The sequence below is a fragment of the Bos grunniens genome, chromosome 23 (genome assembly GCF_055505025.1).
Source record: "Bos grunniens cultivar Pamir isolate PY7600 chromosome 23, Bosgru_T2T1.0, whole genome shotgun sequence".
NCBI lineage: Eukaryota > Metazoa > Chordata > Mammalia > Artiodactyla > Bovidae > Bos > Bos grunniens.
In genome coordinates this window covers 49034701-49054103 of record NC_141187.1, presented here as the reverse complement: position 1 = coordinate 49054103, position 19403 = coordinate 49034701, and the positions used below count along the sequence as shown (strand labels likewise).

Sequence of the window (19403 nt, the reverse complement as noted above, 5' to 3'; positions counted from 1 at the left end):
TTTCTGTGACAAACTTCTGAAGACAGCCTCTACAACCTCCCTGAGTCATCAGTGTTCGAGTTTCTCTTCATTCTGCTGCCGCTCTGGTCATACTTGCACACACATATTACACCTTGTATTTAGTAACGAGAAGTGTGTCAATACAAACATTCAGATGAAATTCAAGGCAGTTAACCCCCTGAAGTGTCCAATACCTTTACAACTGGCATCATCCAGGATCACCATGCAAATGACTGCCCAGTTTTGTCTCAGGACATGAAGAAGAAAACCTGTGTGTGTATCCCCGATGAAATGTGTGGCAAAGGTTTCTTTCAGATGAGAATTCCAGAAGGCACGGTCTGAATATTCATCTCAATTGCTAACTTTTGCCATGAATATCATTAGGCTACCTGGGCGACGCCTTCATGGTTAAGGATCACAGAGAAGACAGCTCTTACTATGAGTATTTAACAATCAAACTGTGGTGTTGGAGAAGACTCTTGAGAGTCCCTTGGACTGCAATGAGACCAAACCAGTCAATCCTAAAGGAAATCAACCCTGACTACTCATTGGAAGGACTGATGCTGAGCTGAAGCTCCAGTATTTTGGCCATCTGATGTGAAGAGCTGACTCACTGGGAAAGACCCTGATGCTGGGAAAGATTAAAGGAGAAAGGGGCGGCAGAGGATGAGAGGGTTAAATAGCATCACTGACTCAATGGACATCAATTTGAGACAACTCCAGGAGATAGCAGAGGACAGAGGAGCCTGGCACACTGTAGTCCCTGGGGATGCAAAGAATTGGACACGACTTAGCAACCGAACAATAACCACCACCAATCTCTATTCAAGAAAAAGGAACCAAAGGGTTGAGAAAGCTCTCACAATACTATAAATCGTATTATACTGATTCTTTCTAGAGAACATACATTTCTTATCTAGAAAGTCTGAAACAGCAGTCTCAAATTCTCTTTAGGAGCAAAAGGAAACAATGTCATTAAACAAGTGTAGTTCCAGGAACTGCAGGTCCTCTCTGGGATGGTTCCCATAAATGGACAACAAATAGTCCAAGGCCATCCTCACACAAGTACAGGGTTCCTGGAGCAAAGATAAGCAGCTCACTGGGCCAGAGCCCCTCTCAGTAACGCCAAGTGGGTAGTAATTCATTTCTGCTGGTCACTGGGCTCCCGTCAAGGAAACTGAATTGTCACACCTTCATTCACAACACCGTCTCATGGAATTATTTTTTCCGGATTCCTTGGGAAGTTAAAAGTATTTGAGAAGAATATCAGGAACTGTTGTTTCAGCCCGTTTTGTGAGTAGATAATTGCCTTCCAACTCCATTACTGCAGGAAATGATGTGTGTGGCATTGTTCCTAGCTGGGGGAGCGCTGTGTTTTAGCCAGACCGATACATGCTTATTAAACAAAACAAAACAAGAGCACGCAGCCCAAGTCGCTTCGATGAACTCAGACTTTCTGAATCTGGTCTCTAGATAAGAGGCTGGCCCCAGACAACCTACCCACATACCAGTAACATTCTTTTGAAAGGGTGTAAGCAAAACTTGTTTTGAGAAATGAAGAAATTTCACCAATATTACTAAATGTGGTAATGAGTAACTCCAGTACATTAAGTGCTATCAAAATGGGTTCGGCAGAGACCTATGTGAAAGGCTAGAGTTTTCCCCTCATCTGAGTCTAAATCAAAGACCAGCCTGGGAACTAGAAGTCAAACACGTTTCATCCCGAGAAGTACCTTTGAGTCTATGGAATATATTAGCTGGTCTTCCTGAAATGTGACATCATTTGTGGTACCAGCTGTATGGGTGTGCCATGTAAGGATTTATAAAACTAGTATTCCTTTGGCTTTAATACGTATTTTGGGATAACAGAAAGGAGTCTAATCGAGCTAAATGCTCCAAGGGGAACTGCTATGGACTTCACTTGAGGAAGCTTAAATCACTTATGATCTTGACCGATCAACCTTTTTACGGGTGGATTACAAAGAGTAATCTCCTAGTGGACATCTAGAACTGATGGTGATGATATAAAACTTATAAAAGCAAATATTAAACATAGCACTTACATGTCAGGCTCTGTTTAAAATATGTTACGCAAGTTAACCAGTGAATTCCTGGAACAAAGCGGGTACTTTGGTACTTGTCCTACTGATATTTTAATGGGTGAGGACGCTGAGACAGGGAGGTTCGGGAACTACTGATATTTAACAGGTGAGGATGCTGAGACAGGGAGGTTCGGGAACTACTGATATTTTAACAGGTGAGGATGCTGAGACAGGGAGGTTCGGGAACTACTGATATTTAACAGGTGAGGACGCTGAGACAGGGAGGTTCGGGAACTACTGATATTTAACAGGTGAGAATGCTGAGACAGGGAGGTTCGGGAACTACTGATATTTTAACAGGTGAGGATACTGAGACAGGGAGGTTCGGGAACTACTGATATTTAACAGGTGAGGACGCTGAGACAGGGAGGTTCGGGAACTACTGATATTTAACAGGTGAGGACACTGAGACAGGGAGGTTCGGGAACTAATATTTTAACAGGTGAGGACGCTGAGACAGGGAGGTTCGGGAACTACTGATATTTAACAGGTGAGGACGCTGAGACAGGGAGGTTCGGGAACTAATATTTTAACGGGTGAGGACGCTGAGACAGGGAGGTTCGGGAACTAATATTTTAATGGGTGAGGACGCTGAGACAGGGAGGTTCGGGAACTTGCCACGGTCCCCTAGTTACTATGTGGCAGAGGCAGAATTTGAGTTGACGGTGAACACTCAGACCCCTCAACCATCCCAGAGCTTGTGATTCTCAGACTCTTCTGATTCAGTTATGATACAAGGATTGTACCTCCAAGATGATTATTTGGTTTGTTAATGATATGACAAGTACTGAACATTTTCGAAGTATAAGTATTTTTTAATAGAAACATCACAGTTCTATTATAATTCAATGTTAGTTTTCGATAGTTGCTACAGAAAGATTTTAGCTTTCCTTGCAACAGTATGCCACAGGGCCACATGGTAAGGCACATCGATAAAGAGGAAACCATCTCCATGGAACATCTACGCCTGGTACTGTCATCCAAAAGTTTAAGGATCTTTACGTGATTTTTAAAAATCCATTACCAAATGTAGAATTAAGCTCTGAAGAAATATCTCAGCTGCTTCATGTTACACTTTTTAAAAATCAGATGTAAAGAGATCCAGGTGAAGGGGTGCTAGACTACAGCATATCCACCCACCCACCCGTCCGTCCATTCACTGGGTCAATGAGCAAGTCCCACACGCCTGGATTACACCCACCCACCCATCCGTCCATTCACTGGTTCAATGAGCAAGTCCCACATGCCTGGATTACATGTGGGAACACCGAATGGATAAGGCAGGCACACTTCCTGCCCTCAGGATTCACGTTCTAGTCAGGGAAACACTAGATACCAATGGGAAGGTGCTATTTTCGAGTGAGTGGTCAGGGAAGGCCTCTCAGAGGAGCAGGGCGCTGGGGGCGTCATGTGAACAGACAGCTAAGAAGAGTGGTGAGGGAGCTGGTAGGATCTGTGGACACCGCGTGGCAGGCAGGGCGCCCAGGTGGAGACAAGCTCAGATGTGTCTGAAGGGCAGAGAGAACCACGGTGTGGCTGGAGGAGACTCCGCGAGGCGCGCGGGGAGGGAGACGAGCCGTGACATCGACAGGACCCCGTCAGCCACGGGTCAAGGCTCTGGGTTTCACTGCGAGCGAGAGGGTGTCAGTAGAGGGTTTAAGGTGGTGGGTGGCAGATCTGGTTTGTGCCTTCTGAAAGATCCATGGCTGCAGTAAGAAAAATGGACTGGGTGGGGCTGGGGGGCGACAGGACAACGGGCAGGGAGAGTGGGCAGGAAGCAGGGGGGCGGCGGGTGGCTGAGAGCAGGGCTGCAGCGGAGGCGGGCGCCCCGGCGACTGAGCAGGAGCCGCACAGCAAGGCAGAGCCGACTGGCAAGCTGCTGGGTCGGGCATGGGGTCTTCGAGAAGAACCCAAGTCCAGACTTTGATTCACACAACTGGATAAATAGCTGATGCTGCACACGGCGATGGGAAGTCTGGGGGAGCAGGCTGGAGAGGAGCAGGGGGCAGGAGGTTCAGGCACTGGAGCCTGACAGATGTCCTGGATCCCTAACTGGAGATGCTGACCAGGCAGTGAATCTGTGAGGGCAAAGTCAGGGCTGCAGGTACAAGCTGGGGCGTTGATAGAATCATGGGCCCAGCTTCAGGGCAGAGAACAGGCTGGAGACCCGACTGAGAGGCACGGCAACGGTGTGAGAGCAGAGGAGTCCCCACAGCGAGGGGAGGCAGAGCGGCACTGCGTCCACCAGGACGCCCTGGGGAGAGGGACCCCAGAGGAGGGAGGGGTCACCTGCTGACCACAGAGGGGCGAAAGAGGACAGAGCAGGGATCTGGCCCGATGGCGGCTGTTGGGGGTGCTGACAAGAGGGGCGTCAGTGGAAGGGAGGACGGGGAGGGGCGCAGGGCCTGGGAGGGGCTCCAGGCTGGGCTCAGGGAAGAAGGCCGGGAAGGGAAGTGCAAACGGCACCGAACATCCAGAGTCCTTCCGGGCATTTTGTTATGAGCGTGGGCAGGTGGACGGAGTGGCAGCTAAAGGAAGGATTAGTGTGGGGCCTGAGGATGGTGGCGGGGGGGTTGTCCAGTTTAGGGGTCAGTTCTAGTACATTTGTAGTATGTTAAATTAATGATTCTGCATAAGCTTTAAGTTTGCATCTTTTCATCTTCTGAAAAATTAAAGACAATTAGTTTGATTCTAACTAATGTTTGAAACATGCATTTTTTTCTTCTGTACACATTTAATCACTGGGCACCTAGGTTTGGCTCAGCCAGTCTACTGGCTGCTTCAACTATGAATATTGCCTCTTACTTTTGGACTTGCTGTAACCTTGAATTTTTTTCCAAAAGAGGAACTTGCCCTTTTCTTTACTAAAACTGAAACCAGATGCTCCCAGGCAGGCACAGGTACAGTGCCCGCCTTCCCCTCGGGGCGCTCTCTCCCTTCAGTCCCCACCATACATTTGAGCCTGAGGATCAGGTCCTTCCTTAATTCCCGCCACTCAGCTGACATCTTGCAACATTTTAAAGATTGGGGGTCACAAAATAAAAATAGTCACAAAAGTAAAATATAACCAGGTCACCTGGTTTATCAAGTGTAACTCGCGCATCTTTGACCCTGGGCCTCCTATGAGGATGACACCCTGACCACCTCCATGGTGCAAGGTCATCTGCAGCCAGCAGCCAGTCAGAATGCTGTCAAGTGCGCTGAGACTTCTGAAAGTCCAGATGAGAACGGGGGAGGGGAGCGCCGGGGGCGAGAGAGGTTCTCACACCCACCTGGTCCCAAGAATCACCGTGCCTTCCACACTCACGTGTGGTCTCACTCTGTGCTCATCCGTGAGATGGTAAGACCACGAACCCAAGACTAACACAAGAGATCCAGGCAAACACACGCTGTCTGATGCAGAAGAGAGGAAGGCGCCTCGCTATCCTCCTTGGATGGGAGACACCACGGGGGCCTGGGGTCTCCACCCCCACCCTGCCTCGCTTCACGCACGTCTGTGATGGGAGGATCCGCTGGTGCAAGAGAGAAGGGAAGAAAAGAACTGAAAACAGAGCCTGAGGGCTGCTCGCCCCAGCCCTCCGTCACTCCTCCAGCCCCAGTGCGAGGTGGTGGGCAGCCAACCTCACGGCCAACTTGGTGGCTCACAGCATGTCCCGCCTTAGAGAACCAGGGCACGAACGTCGTGGGAGCTCTCAGAATCTGCAGATGGAGACCCCTTTCTTCAGCAGTTGGGTTTAAAGAATTACCACCATCCCGTGAGTACGTTAGACATGTGTCTGTGGGCGGTGGTGAGAAGGAATTCTCTCGTCTTACTGCTTATCCACAACAAATCACTGAAAAAAAACTTCAAAATCTCTTTAGCACCAGACCAGAAACTGTGAGCCTTCACTGCGGAGTGGGATGGAGAACTCTCTGTTTTGAAGCAGTAAGTGTAACAGCAAGAAGAGGAGACAGGAGAGAGGCCACGGGGGGAACCAGGAAGGATGGGGCCTCAGTCGCAGAAGCCTCCCTTCAGCAACGAAGGGGTTCCGCCTCCCCCATTTCCACCTGGCCACGCTGCTTCCAGAGCTACGTTCCAGCTCCCACGAGGTGAGACTCGGATATATTTCTCAAAAAAAAAAAAAACCCCAAAACCATTCAGTACAGCGGCTGATTACTAGCTTACAACACGACGCACTACTGGTTCTGCGGCTGGCACTGTGATATTCTGAGACTGTGACACAGTCTTTGTGGCTAGAAAAGCCTAATCACTACCTACATCGCTGCTTCTATCGAAGATTCATTCCAAGTTCCAAACAAATGACCTAAATTTTTAAAGGGAAAAGGGTCGTCGGGAGTCATTGTTCGTTTTCAGGGGGATAAAACACCAAGTTTCGACTTTCACAGTATGCAGTTTATCTTAAAAGCTTCCCTAAGAGAAATAGCAAATGTTATAAGCTAGGTGACGACGAAACAGAAACCTGATGATGTAGGCTAAAAATAATAGAATATGTTCATCCAGTCTTTATCTTCATAGTCGACCGCTGTGAAACAAACGTGGACAGAAATAGCAAGGGCAATCCAAATCTCCCTTAATCAAACTCATCACCGAGCCTGATACTATGGAGAGAACTTTCCTGTTTTAAACACACAGCACAAGTCCTGAGTATGGGATATGAAACGGCATGAAACACGTTCTTTGTTCTTGAACAATTTAATCTTCTGGGAAAGGAAATGGGAAATCCTTAAATAGGCGTAGCTGCCTACTAAAAGCCCATAGTATTTTCTCACCGATTACACAAAAGCAAAATATTTATCTAAGGCAAAGATATCTTTTTGATATCTTAACATCTTTTTGATCTTACTAATAATGATGGTGTTCTCAAAATCAAAAAAAAAAAAAAAGGAAATAGTAACTCTAGTCACTTGGGCTAACGATTACGAACACATATTAAAAAAAGCGACAGGGCAGATTATCTAAATTTTATTGTCCTAAGAAATATAAACAGTGTACAGACATACCTATATATGGATGTCAAAATTCCCACCATCTTAAATTCCAAACCGAGCTCTTCATCACTATCCCGGCCCTGTCTAGACCAGGAATTGCTATTTTCAGCTTCGTTCTCAAAAACCCACGTGCTGGGTAGCAATTTTCCCCATTGGTCACACAAAGGACTCTGCAGAGCAACCCTCCTGTCACGTGTAGTCTAATTAAACCACAGGGTGAACACAAATTAATAAAGTTGCAAGTGTGAAAACTAAGTGACGCTAAGTCTGTAAATTTAGGGATGGAAGCAGAACTAAAATGTAGGTCTTCTGACTCTCAAAACCAGTGAACTTTCCAATTTCCAGTTTTATCTGATGTTTTCAACATCAAAGATGTCTGTTAATTATCACTGGAATCTGCCAGTATTTTCATCTGTATTTTTGATAAACAAGGGCAGAAACCAAGTCTTATTAATTTTTCTTTTTAAATCCCTACCATTTATCTAGGAATATAAAGTGGCTGGATCACAGGTGATTCATAAATGCTTACTGAACTACACCAATCCAGATAGTCTGCCATTTTTTCATTCTCTAAATCCTAGTAAATTCAGATTTTATCTTTAATCCTAATGATTCTCTGATAATAATGTACACAGAAAGTTCCTACTGGGAATTCCCTGATTTTAATCATAAACTGCTCGCTTATAGGGCACGGCCTTCACTGTGATACTGTGTAATATTATGGTCTTGGTCTTTCTATTTCATTATTACATGTGCACAACTAGACTGTAAATTCCATTAAGATGGGAGTGCTACTATTGACTACAGATCTCTCTGAATACAACCAGACACAGTGCAATGCTTCAATGAGTAACAACCAGACACAGTACAATGCTTCAATGAGTAAACGCATATGAATTCTACTTCGGCTCCCATCAAAGTGTTAGCTGCTTACTCGTGTCTGAGTCTTTTTGACCCCATGGACTATGGCCTGGTAGGCTCCTCTATCCATGGAATTCTCCAGGCAAGAATACTGGAGTGAGCTGCCATTTCTTTCTCCAGGGGATCGTCCTAACCCAGGGATTGAACCGTGGTCTCCTGCATTGCAGGCAGATTCTTTACAGTCTGAGCCCCCAGGGAAGCCCCTGGTTTCCATACTTAGTGGGAAAAAGATACCCTGACAACTAGCTCTTTAATTCCTATTATTTTCCACCAATTACCATATTTTTGTCTCTAGAAACTTCATATCAGTTACATAATTTAAAGATCTTCATGTATTAAATATGAAGAAAGTAAGAAAAAAATACAGTTCTCAAAAGTACTACTAACTCTCCAGAGATGCTGTATATACTTTCCGAAATTTTGACATCTTTGCTTAAATTTATTATTTCTTGCACATCTTTGTTCACAGATGGTATGCACCCATCTACACAGAACTGCTGAGAGGGGGAAAAGAAAAAAAAAAAAGTCTGTCATCATAGTGACACCTGCTGGTTTTTAGCTGTAAATTTTAGATCCTAAGTAAAAAATAGATTCCTCAGCATCAACATTTTTCTTAGTAAAATTAAATGCTGTTTTCCATTTTAATAATTTACTAGATATATAATTAATTAAAAACAAATTTACTCTATACACAATCGACCACATCAGGTTTGTGTGTGAGACCACAATCTCACTGTAATTTTATGAACTATTTTTCTAAAAAAGATACATCTCCCAAAAAGGTGCTTAAGCACTTCAGAGTACTGAAATTAAAAAAAAAAAAAAAGATTTAACTTGTGGTTTTCTATTAAAATTCTCTACAAATTCTATTTTAAGGGACTGCATTATAATAGGCCTTAGAAACATTTATAAAATTATTTCTCTGCAGAATTATAATTTTAGCAATACTTTCATAAAAGAATCTGATCTATAAAAAAGAAAAATCTTAACAATCTAGCTAAATTGAGATATACTTATAACATTGTATTAGTTTAAGGCATACAATATGATGATTTGACATATGTGTCTACCAGGAAACGATGACAATGTTTAGTTGACGTCGTATCACAGTTACTATTTTTTTCCTTGTGATGAGAACTTTAAGATCCACTCTCAGCACTTTTCAAATACACAACACAGTACTGCTAACTAGTCACCCCGCTCCACATTACACCCCCAGAACTTTAACTCTGTATTCTGTGACCTTTGATACACTTTATCCACCCCGTACTCTTGCTGCTGGCAATCACCAGCCTGGTCTTTTCTATGAAGTTTTTGTTTCAGGTTCTAAATACAAGTGAGATCATTTAGTATGTGTCCTTCTCTGACTTATTTCACTTAGCATAATACCCTCAAGCTCCATCCGTGTTGTCATAAATGGCAGGACTTCCTTCCTTCTCATGGCTGACTCATATTCCATTGCGTGTATATACACACACATCACAGTTTCTTTATTCACTCATCCGCTGATGGGGCGCTTAGGTTGTAGTTCTCAGTGTACAAATCTGTCATCTCTTTACACTTATTCCTAGGTATTTTACTCTTTCTGTTGTAACTGTAAATGAGATTTTCTCATTTTTTTTTTAGGTTACTTTATTTTTGGCTGTGCGGGGTCTTCACTGCTGTGGGCGGGCCTTCTTCAGATGCAAAGAGCAGGGGCTGTTCTTTAGTTGTGGGGCACAGATATCTCACTGCGTGGTTTCTCTAGCACAGGTTCTAGGCATGTGGGCTTCAGCAGCTGTGGCGCACAGGCTTAGCTGCCCCACTGTACACAGGACCTTCCAGACCAGGAATCGAACCTGTGCACGTCCCCTGCACCGGCAGACGGAATCTTTACCACTGAGCCACCAGGGAAACCCCCTCAATTCCTTTTTGATAGTTCATTGTTAGTGAACGGAAACACAGCAGATTTTTTGTATACTGATTTTATATCCTGCAAGTTTACTCAATTTATTACTTCTAAAAGTTATTTTTCATGGAGTCTGTGAGAGGCGGTATCACAGAAAAAGTAAAACTCTATTTGCAGATGACCCTGACTTCTATAATAGTCGAATTTTTCACTCATAAATCGTGTTAACACTTCTATGGCAATTACCTTTTCCATGCCCACCTGATTTCAACTAGAAGGGATTTAAGTTTGGGGCGGAAAACAATTACTCCAAAGGAACAAATGAAGCCACGTATTCTCCGTTCACTTGAATTTTTTAAAGGCGTAGTACTTCCTGCGTTGGATCTGCTGGCCTTGGGGCCCAGGCACATCGCAAGGGGCTGGGCCGTGCACTCGGCCCTTTTGCTTTAAGTGCTACACCGCTTTCATCTGGTGACGGGCCACGTACAGGTCTCTTTCGAGTGGCATTCCTATTATATTCCAGCCTAGGGTGCAATCTGACCATCCAGCAAATAGTGACGTAGTTCTTTTTTAAAATAATTCAGCTTATTTTAGAAGACTCAAATTCACATTCAGGAATTCCCTGCTTTCTGGAAGCTCGCTTCATGCTCTTTGTCATGGTGCGTACGTGGGTTGCAAAAGATTTCCAGATAGGAGACAGAATTTGAGAAGAGAGCTTATTAGAGTGGGAAACACTGTTAGAAGAGCAGGCAGGCTTGTGGGAGAGCCGACCCCTTTCAAGGGCTAATAGCCAATGTTTATAGCCTCGAGACAGAGAAAATTCCTACTGGAAGGGTGGCATTAGGTGATGGGTTAGGATGCTATAGGGTGGGTAACAGGGTGGTGCTTCACCTAATATGGGTCAGGGAACTGGCGGGTTTAGATCCAGAGGCTCAAGGCAACAGCTGCTGTGGCGACGGGTCAGTTCCAGAGATGTTTGTCCTGTGACCTTGGTATAGGCTGCCACGTTCTTCACTTTCACAAAAGACATATAATTAGCACTGGTTTTTGCTAACCAAAAGAAATCCAAAGAGGGTTTTCATTTTTATGAAAAAAGGTGGGAAACACATAGCTTTCAGCGCTGATCTTAAAAACTGTTACAGAGGCAGCGTGTACCGAGTAGCTCCTTCACTCAGCATCTCAGCATTAAGCTGCCACAGCTTTCACCTGTGTCTGGGTTTTATCTCGATTTATCTGTATTTCGTGCGTCCATTAGGAAGATGTGCTCTAACGTCACTGCTGCTTCACTCTACGCCATCTGGCTTACAAAAGGCTGCCCAGTAGGGAAGAGCCGTACTGACGTCTGAGTGTTTGTAGTACTTGAAGTGTTCTTTAAAAAAAATACAAACTATGGAATTGTGAAGAAAACTTGGGGGACACATCTGTACTAATGGATTTTCATATCACTTTAGAATTTTTTCATTAAAAAATTTATTGGTATATAGTTGATTTACAATGTGTTAGTGTCTGCTATATAGCAAAAAGTGAATCAGTTAATACACATTAAGGAGTTTTTTTTTTTTTAAATCATAAAAGTACTGTTTATCTGATGTGTTGCTGCCGGTTCAACATTAGGTGAGCAAAACACGAAATTCCCTATATTTCTACCATCTTACTCTTTCTCTAAAAACAAAGTGAGCACATCTTGTTTAGAAGGATGAAGTAAGATTATATTATGTAAGGCACATAAAAAGTACACTGTAAGCTGTGTTATACAGATATAATTATTGTATTTACTTACCATAAATTGATTTTGACTATTTCCACAGATAGTTTGAATCCTGACTTTTGGGAGGATGAAAATAGTGTAATTATTAATTTATTGCTCTGTTGAGTGTATCATGTTTGAAAACCTAGGTTATTTTCCTCTTGCTTATGGAACACAAATATGAAAATATCAGAGAAAATACGGCTTTGCTAAGGTGGACAGGCAAGTCACAAGAAAACATGGTTTTAGCAGTTAAAAAAATGAGAAGAACTAGAAAGAGCAGGCCGTAAGTGACGTGACTAATTACCATACGCTGGAGAAGACTCCTGCGAGTCCCTTGGACTGCAAGGAGATTCAACCAGTCCATCCTAAAGGAGACCAGTCCCGGGTGTTCACTGGAAGGACTGATACTGAAGCTGAAATTCCAATACTTTAGCCACCTCATGCGAGGAGTTGACTCATTGGAAAAGACCCTGACGCTGGGAGGTATTGGGGGCAGGAGGAGAAGGGGATGACAGAGGATGAGATAGCTGGATGGCATCACCAACTCGAGCACATGAGTTTGGGTGAACTCTGGGAGTTGGTGACGGACAGGGAGGCCTGGCTTGCTGCAATTCATGGGGTCGCAAAGAGTCGGACACGACTGAGCGACTGAACCTAACCGATTCACTGTATGACTTTCAGTTACACTAAGTCAATAAAATATTAATCTCTGCATTTAATTGGAGTTGAAAATTAACGAAATAATTGTAAAACCTTTCTGAAGGACTAAAAGCAAGCTACTAAAAATGCATTCTCTATAATGATCTAGCTTCAAATAGTTTGACTGAATTAACATTTAAAATATTTTTTTCTGATATTTTTCATCCTGAGATAAAGACTTACAGCTGTAAAAATGACAAAAAAGAGGCCCGAGGGTACAATTTCAGAAAAGGCAGTCATTATGTCAAATTACAAAGCAATAAAACCCTCTGCCTTTTAATCTGCAATGGCAACCAAAACCCAATGTATTGAAACATACATACTGTAGAAGACAGTTCAAGAAGTGAATAGAAGTGTTCAGACTGGAAAACCTATGTGTGACAGAAGCAAAAAGGAGAATCCACGGTGTACACTGGAGGCGCCTATGATTTCTCCAGAGTTTCACGGAACTTTGGGGTTAATACCACAAATCTAGTACTTCTATCTATATACTTATAACAGGGACCTAAACTACAATAATGTCCCAAAAAGAAAAAAAAAATCCAAAATGAAGTACTCAGGTAAGAGTTATGCAGGTTCAAAACAAGACTACTATGCTCTTATTTGCTTTTATTAGTTTACCAATAGTAAAAATAATTCAACAGAACAGAAACAATCAAATTAGCTCACAGACAACAAGAGATATAATAATAATAATAATAAAAGGAACCACCAAATAGAAAATATTAGGCACAATGACTGAAAGAAAAGATATTCTTTATACTAGAATATGGACATGGTGTTTTAGAAGGTAAATTTGAACATAATAAAATCAACATATACTTATCTAACATGCCATTTCTTTTTTCTGGTAACTTTATTTTTTGACGTTTCTTACTTTTTGCTTTGTATTGGGGTATAGCTGATTGTTAACAAACAATGCTGGGATACTTCCCGGTGAACAGCGAAGGGACTCAGCCATACACATATACGTATCTATTCCTCCCAAACTCCCCTCCCACCCAGGCTGCCACTTACCACTGGGAAGCGTCTCCTGTGCTGTCCAGTAGGCCCCTGTTGGTTACCCATTTTAAATAAAGGCATGTCGCACACTATTTCCCGCTAACTACTGAACACCTGAAATGCTAGAGAAAATTTAACCTGTATATATATTTTTTAATATACAGGGCTGAGCTCATGGCAAATTAATGAAACAACTGAGGGCAGACTGGGAAACGGTGAAATCCCCTCAGAAGGTTTGGCTACGGAACTGCCAACTGTCCCAGGTCCCACCCCTGACGCCTGGAAGGACCCCCGTTTTGAGGACTACAGCTGCACGGGGGCAGGAATCACGGCCTGGGACTGGGTAGGTCTGCTCGGGCCACCGAAACACAACTGCACAGATGGGCAGCTTACACACAAGAAAATTATTTTCACGTGGTTCTGGAGGCAAGAAGTCCAAGATCAAGGTGCCAGAAAATTCCGTCCCGTTGAGACCTCTTCCTAGTTTGCAGACAGCCACCTTCTCTGCTGTATAAGCACGTGACTGTGTGCACAGGGAGAGAGGGTCTCTTCTTCTAAGAACGCAGGTTCTGTCAGATCAGGGCCCCACCCTTCTGACCCCGCTCAACCGTAATTACCTCCATATAAGCTCCATCTCCAAATACAGACGCACTGGGGGCTGGGGCTTGAACATATGAATTCCGGGACACGATTCAGTCCACAGCAGGGGCCAAGCTGGACTGCAGCACCACTGATGACTCCCCAAAGGGCACCTATCAGGGAGTGAGCTAGGAAAACACCGGAAGTTTCTCGTCTGTGTTCCAAGTGGAGATATGAAGGATGAAAAAAATCTCTAGCGACGTCTTATCACAGCCTGACACTGTGGTACGTTTGAGGAGGAAATTCACAAGGCTTGTGAGTGTTGGTGAGCGCCCATACACACTGAAGGACAGCAAGGGAGCAGGGGGAAACCCAAGGGGAACTCTGACTCTGAAGCGGTCCAGGCTTAGCAGGGCCAAAAGGAACAAAACGGAGGTGCTAGAAAAAAAAAAAACACACAGCAAACCTCTCTGTTGGAACATACCAAAAATTCCCCTAAATGGAGTTCAGAGGAATGTCAATTCACAATGAAAATTCACAATGAAAATTTCTGATCGCATCAGAAAACAAGTCATATACTTGTTTCAGACAAAACAAACTACAGATTCAGATCCACAAAAAAAAGGATGAAAATACTGAAATTATATACAGAATGTAAAACAACAACATTTAATATGTTAAAAGAAAAGAAAAAGAGAGAATAGAGGAACTACCCCAAACGACCTAGAAAGTTTGAGAAAGAACCAAACAACATTTCTGGAAATGAAAAAATATAATCACAATTAAAAACGATAGGTAGGTTAAGTACATCAGAGACAGCAAGAAGACACAATTAGTGAACTGGACAATGGATGTAAGGAAATTATCTAGTGTTCAACACAGAGATAATGAGATAGAAAAATACGAAACAGAGATTATGAGATATAAAGAACAGAGTGAGATGGTGAAACTTAAAGTCTAATTTGATTTCCTAAAGGAGAGAATTGAGAAAATGCAAGGTATATTACCAATTCTCAGATTCAAGAAGCTCAGTGAATCTGAGTAGATTAATAAAAAGAAATCCACAGCAAACAAGTTGTAGTAAAATGACATTTGATTGCAGAGATAAAGAACTTAAACATAACCTGAACGAGAAGACTGATTGCCTACAAAGGAATACTCATCAACTGACAAGTGTCATTTCAGAAGCAATAATAGAAGCAAGACAACGGTGGAACAGTATTATTATAATATGAGAGAAAATAACCGTCAATCCAGACTTGTATACCCAGCTAACTTTCAAGGATAATAAAACGGTAAACTTACAGGTAAATTTAAACAAATACTGACTGTATATAATAACTACTTTGGAATTAAACTGAGATAAAACTAAAATTCTAGACACTTACAAATTAAGGAAAGGCAATCAGATTTTGCTCAAAAGTCTGATGTTTAGTGTAAGAGTGAAACATAAAACTTTAGATTCTGTTAACTATGCAAACTAAAATTCACGGTAAGCATTAAAAAGACAAAATTTTAGTTTTACCTTTTAAACTTGCAGAGAAAAAGTAAATGGAAAAACAAAAAGCTCAATGCGGAAGATGGGGGTGGGGAACACCCAAGGGCAGAGAGATAACAAAATGGTAGAACAAAAAGCCCAAAAGGATGGTATAAATAAACCCTGATATGTTAGCAACTTCCACAAATGTAAATCAATTAACGTCTCCAGCTAAATGATAGATACAAAGGAAAAAAAAAAAAACCTAGTTAGCTTTTAGTGGGTACATGAAAACACATAGTAAAGGTCTGACTGAAGAACAGAGAAACATATACCATGCAAACACTAACCAGTGGTGGGCCTCTATAAATATTCCTTTCAGAAACAAAAGATTTTAAGGCAACATAAAATGATATAAAAACACTGTTAGAAACAGAAGCTGTGACAACAAATATAAGATTCAATTCTAAACGTGGAAGATAAACAATTCTAAACTTCTAATATACTGAAAACAAAGTTTCAGAATATATAAAACAAAAACTAACGTAATTACAGAGAGAAATTAGAAAATCCACTAGAACAGAAAATTTTAACACCTCTTAGGATCTGAAAGATCAAGTAGAAGAAAAAGAACATTAAAACAGAGACAATTTGGCCAATACAAGTACCAGTTTGGTCTAAAGAACACCCAACAACTGGAAATACGCACACTTTCAAGCACCAACACAACGTTTACAAAACTGACCGTATTTTGGGTCAGATGGCAAATCTCAACAAACTGTAACATTTCAGTCTTATATGAATCTATTCTTGGACCACAGTCTAATGAAAGCAGAAATCAATAAGAACAGAACTGAGAAGTCTACATGTTAGGGGAAAAAAAAAAAAATCCACATATGCAAGTAAAAAAAGAAATCATGACGAAAAAGAAAAAAAGTGAGAATTTTAAGACCTTTCTACAGCACTTTATATTGACAAAACAGTATTTCATTTCCTCATTAGAAAGTAATCCTGTGAGCCACCCAGAGGCTATATTCTCTCTGCTAGACAGCGTAAGAGCAGAAGTGCTGTCATTATATGACCACTACAGCAAATGTCATATACAAATACAATACGTACCAAAAGTGACTTAGAAACTGAGAAATACAAGTCAAAGTGTTCACTGCTAAAAATATTAAAAGGAAAGAGAACCAACCATCTCTTTTAGAAGGTATATTAAATAGCTAAGAAAGTTACAAAGAAGAGATTTAGCATCAATGTTTAAAGCTCAAAAAGTTCATAAAGTCATTTTGGTTTAAGAAGGCCCTTAGATCCTCATATAATATATACAAACTCATATGGTAAAATCTTTATTATTCACACGACATGAATGAACATGGTCAAAAATCTATGCACAAGTGGAGGAATTGTTACTGCTCACACGCACAGTCCTGGTTTCCTGGTTCCAGCCTCTGTTCAGTGGTGCACTGGCAATTAATAGCTCTTCTGAAACTGCCTACAGTACAAAGGGAATTTTCATTTAGGGTTCCCCTCCCTTTTCATGTGCAGGATATTTTTGGAAGTATGTTTTCTTTTTCCATCCACTGCAAAGAGAATTAAGAAAATTCCAACATGCCTGCGTGTCAGCAAGTACTCTTTTAGGTCCAGGTACCAGAGGATGATGGATGAGCTTGTCAAGCCTACAGTAGCGGACAGAGGGAGTTGGCAGAAGTTCTGTGTTATTGAAAGAAATTTCAAATACTTATTTCATCTCCTCTATTAACTTTAATCACATTTTCAACATGCAGCCAAGAATGAAGCTTTGACAGTAAGCCATAAATTTACACAGGCAGGCATTGTCACTTTTCTGCAGGAGCAACACTAAGATAACACAAGAAAGCTGGGTATTTTCTTGCTTGTGCCTTTCTTCACTGAAGAGCAATGAAAAGACCTGAAAGGTCTGTCCATACCTCACATTCATTTGCCATAAATCTCTTGAAATTACTGCATATAATTCTGCTTGGTTCATGGTAAATAAAAAAAAATCTATTTAGTTCCTCAATTAGACTGTTAAATGCAGATTTTTAAAGATCACAGTGATGACAGAATTGGTACATATTTCATCATAATACACCTGCTTATGAGAACAGACGTTCAACACTAAAAAGGATTTACATTTAACATGGATCATTTGCCGTGTGGGCAAATACTTCTGGTTTACTCAGAGCCAGGATCTTTATACGGTTCCAGAGGGAGGCCTTGGCAGAATTTGCTGATTACTCATTAAATGGCTGAAACATGTAGAGACGTTATTTATCTTACAAAGCTTACCCACAGCAAAAACAGACGTAAAAATGAGGTAAAGACTATGGGCAAGATTATGGTTCTTGGAAAGGATAAAAGTCAATCGTGTTTCTGGTAAGCTTTTCCTTGTAAGCATGTTTTAAACAAAGCTGAAAATATGAAGTGTTGGAAGGCCACAATCTTAACAAGCGTCTCTTGTTGTCCAGCGAAAACACAGCATTATACACCTTCTCCCAGCGGGCCATTCAGAGACCGGCGTGGCCCCATGTCACAGCGGAGACGCAGTTCTGATGCTCCTCTCTCTTCAATATGACCTCTGCTCCCAGGACAGCTGTTTCTGTCAACAGTAATTACTCACAGAACAACACTGTATACATTCCTTCAAGAGCCAAGGAGGCCACGATAGGCAGACACCATCTCTGCTTTCTAAGCCACAATGATAAACTAACATTAACCCTGCAGAAGGATGAATTAAATTACTTCCCTAAGAAGTCTGTACTTACGGTTAGTTCTCCGAGAAAATCAATCAATGGAAAGCAAGACTGGTCCACATTAACCGAGAGCACGTGGATACCGCTTTCCTCCAACTCCTTCCCCTTTAAATGATCATTTAGAGGCACTTGAAACTGGAAAGACGTGGCACTCCTCTAGGAAACAGGGAAGACTCAAGGAGAGGGCTCCGTCTTCCGACAGGAGAGTGCCATCGAGTATATTGCTAAGCTTGAAGCAGAGGCTAAATGGTTTGGTGGGACGTTTTTTTTGGGGGGGGGGGAACGTCAGTTTTTTCTCGTTAGTTCGTCACTGCTGTGGTTCACGCACTCAGAAGGCTGAGAACCTTGCCAGGCCCTTCTCCATCTCGGCGTACTGCTCGCGCAGCTTCTCCATGGCCTTCCTGTGCTCCTCGTCCACCTCTGCCTGCTCGCTGTGCTGCTCTTTCATGAAATCCTCCCATTGCGTCACGTGCTGTTTCTCACTAGCTATTAAAAGGTCATTATGAATCTGAGAAAAGAAAATTTGAAAGTCACGTGACATTTTCCAGACAATTATTTTGCCATGCAGGGAGACAAAAATAATTTTATCTCTTGACATTTGCTCACTGCAGCATAACAATCAGCTTGTAAGTCGCAATGATAAAACTCCGTTAATAGTTTTAATGTCCAACAAGAAAACAACATATCAGACACATCTAAGGCTTCCCTTACTATGCCTGAAAGTGGGCATTCACATTTCTGAAATCTCAAAAATATCTAGTATTTTAAACAACAGATCCAAACACAATCCAAGTAAATTTTCATACATCTATTTCTCCAATTCCATTTAACTGCATATAATTTAAAATTAAAGAATATATGCCAAAAGAATTGCTGTTGCAAGAAATTAAAATGCATGTCTTACACAAAATATCTTTTAGACACATTTAAATGAACCACAGGTTATTAATCAATAGGCGAGAACTCAAGCAATCTCTTTAGTTCAGTTCCAATTCTTAAAGCAAATAAACACCAAACGTATCTGCATCAAATATCCTAAGTTCATCTTGAGATGTTTCTTAATATTTCTGTATGAGGACACTAAATGGACTTCTTCATGGCCACTGAGCTACTAAATCGTAGATGCAAAGGTAGGACTCGCTGACACCCAAACCTATGCCTTTTCTATCCCAAATGCAAATCAGATCATTTCAGGGAAGTTTTTACACAGATGGCTAAAAGT

General features: G+C 41.9%; 1 protein-coding gene and 1 long non-coding RNA gene across 5 annotated transcripts in view; one reads left to right on the top strand and one right to left on the bottom strand.

Annotated features, from left to right (window-relative positions):
- The first annotated feature begins 5722 nt into the window (after positions 1-5722).
- LOC147347786 (uncharacterized) lies at positions 5723-18072 on the top strand. Its single transcript, XR_015152803.1, has 2 exons — positions 5723-5857; positions 5964-18072. It is a non-coding gene; the product is annotated as an uncharacterized LOC147347786 (long non-coding RNA).
- The window catches only part of BLOC1S5 (biogenesis of lysosomal organelles complex 1 subunit 5), a 28778-nt gene continuing 22316 nt past the window's right edge, over positions 12942-19403 (bottom strand). For 3 of the 4 annotated variants that reach the window (XM_086370879.1, XM_086370880.1, XM_086370881.1), the window contains one exon: positions 17152-18689. In XM_086370879.1, the coding sequence (XP_086227005.1) occupies positions 18510-18689 (180 nt within the window). In that variant the 3' untranslated portion in view covers positions 17152-18509. Of the gene's footprint in view, positions 17087-17151; positions 18690-19403 lie in introns of those variants that run through there. The other variant, XR_015152802.1, reaches the window with a different exon arrangement.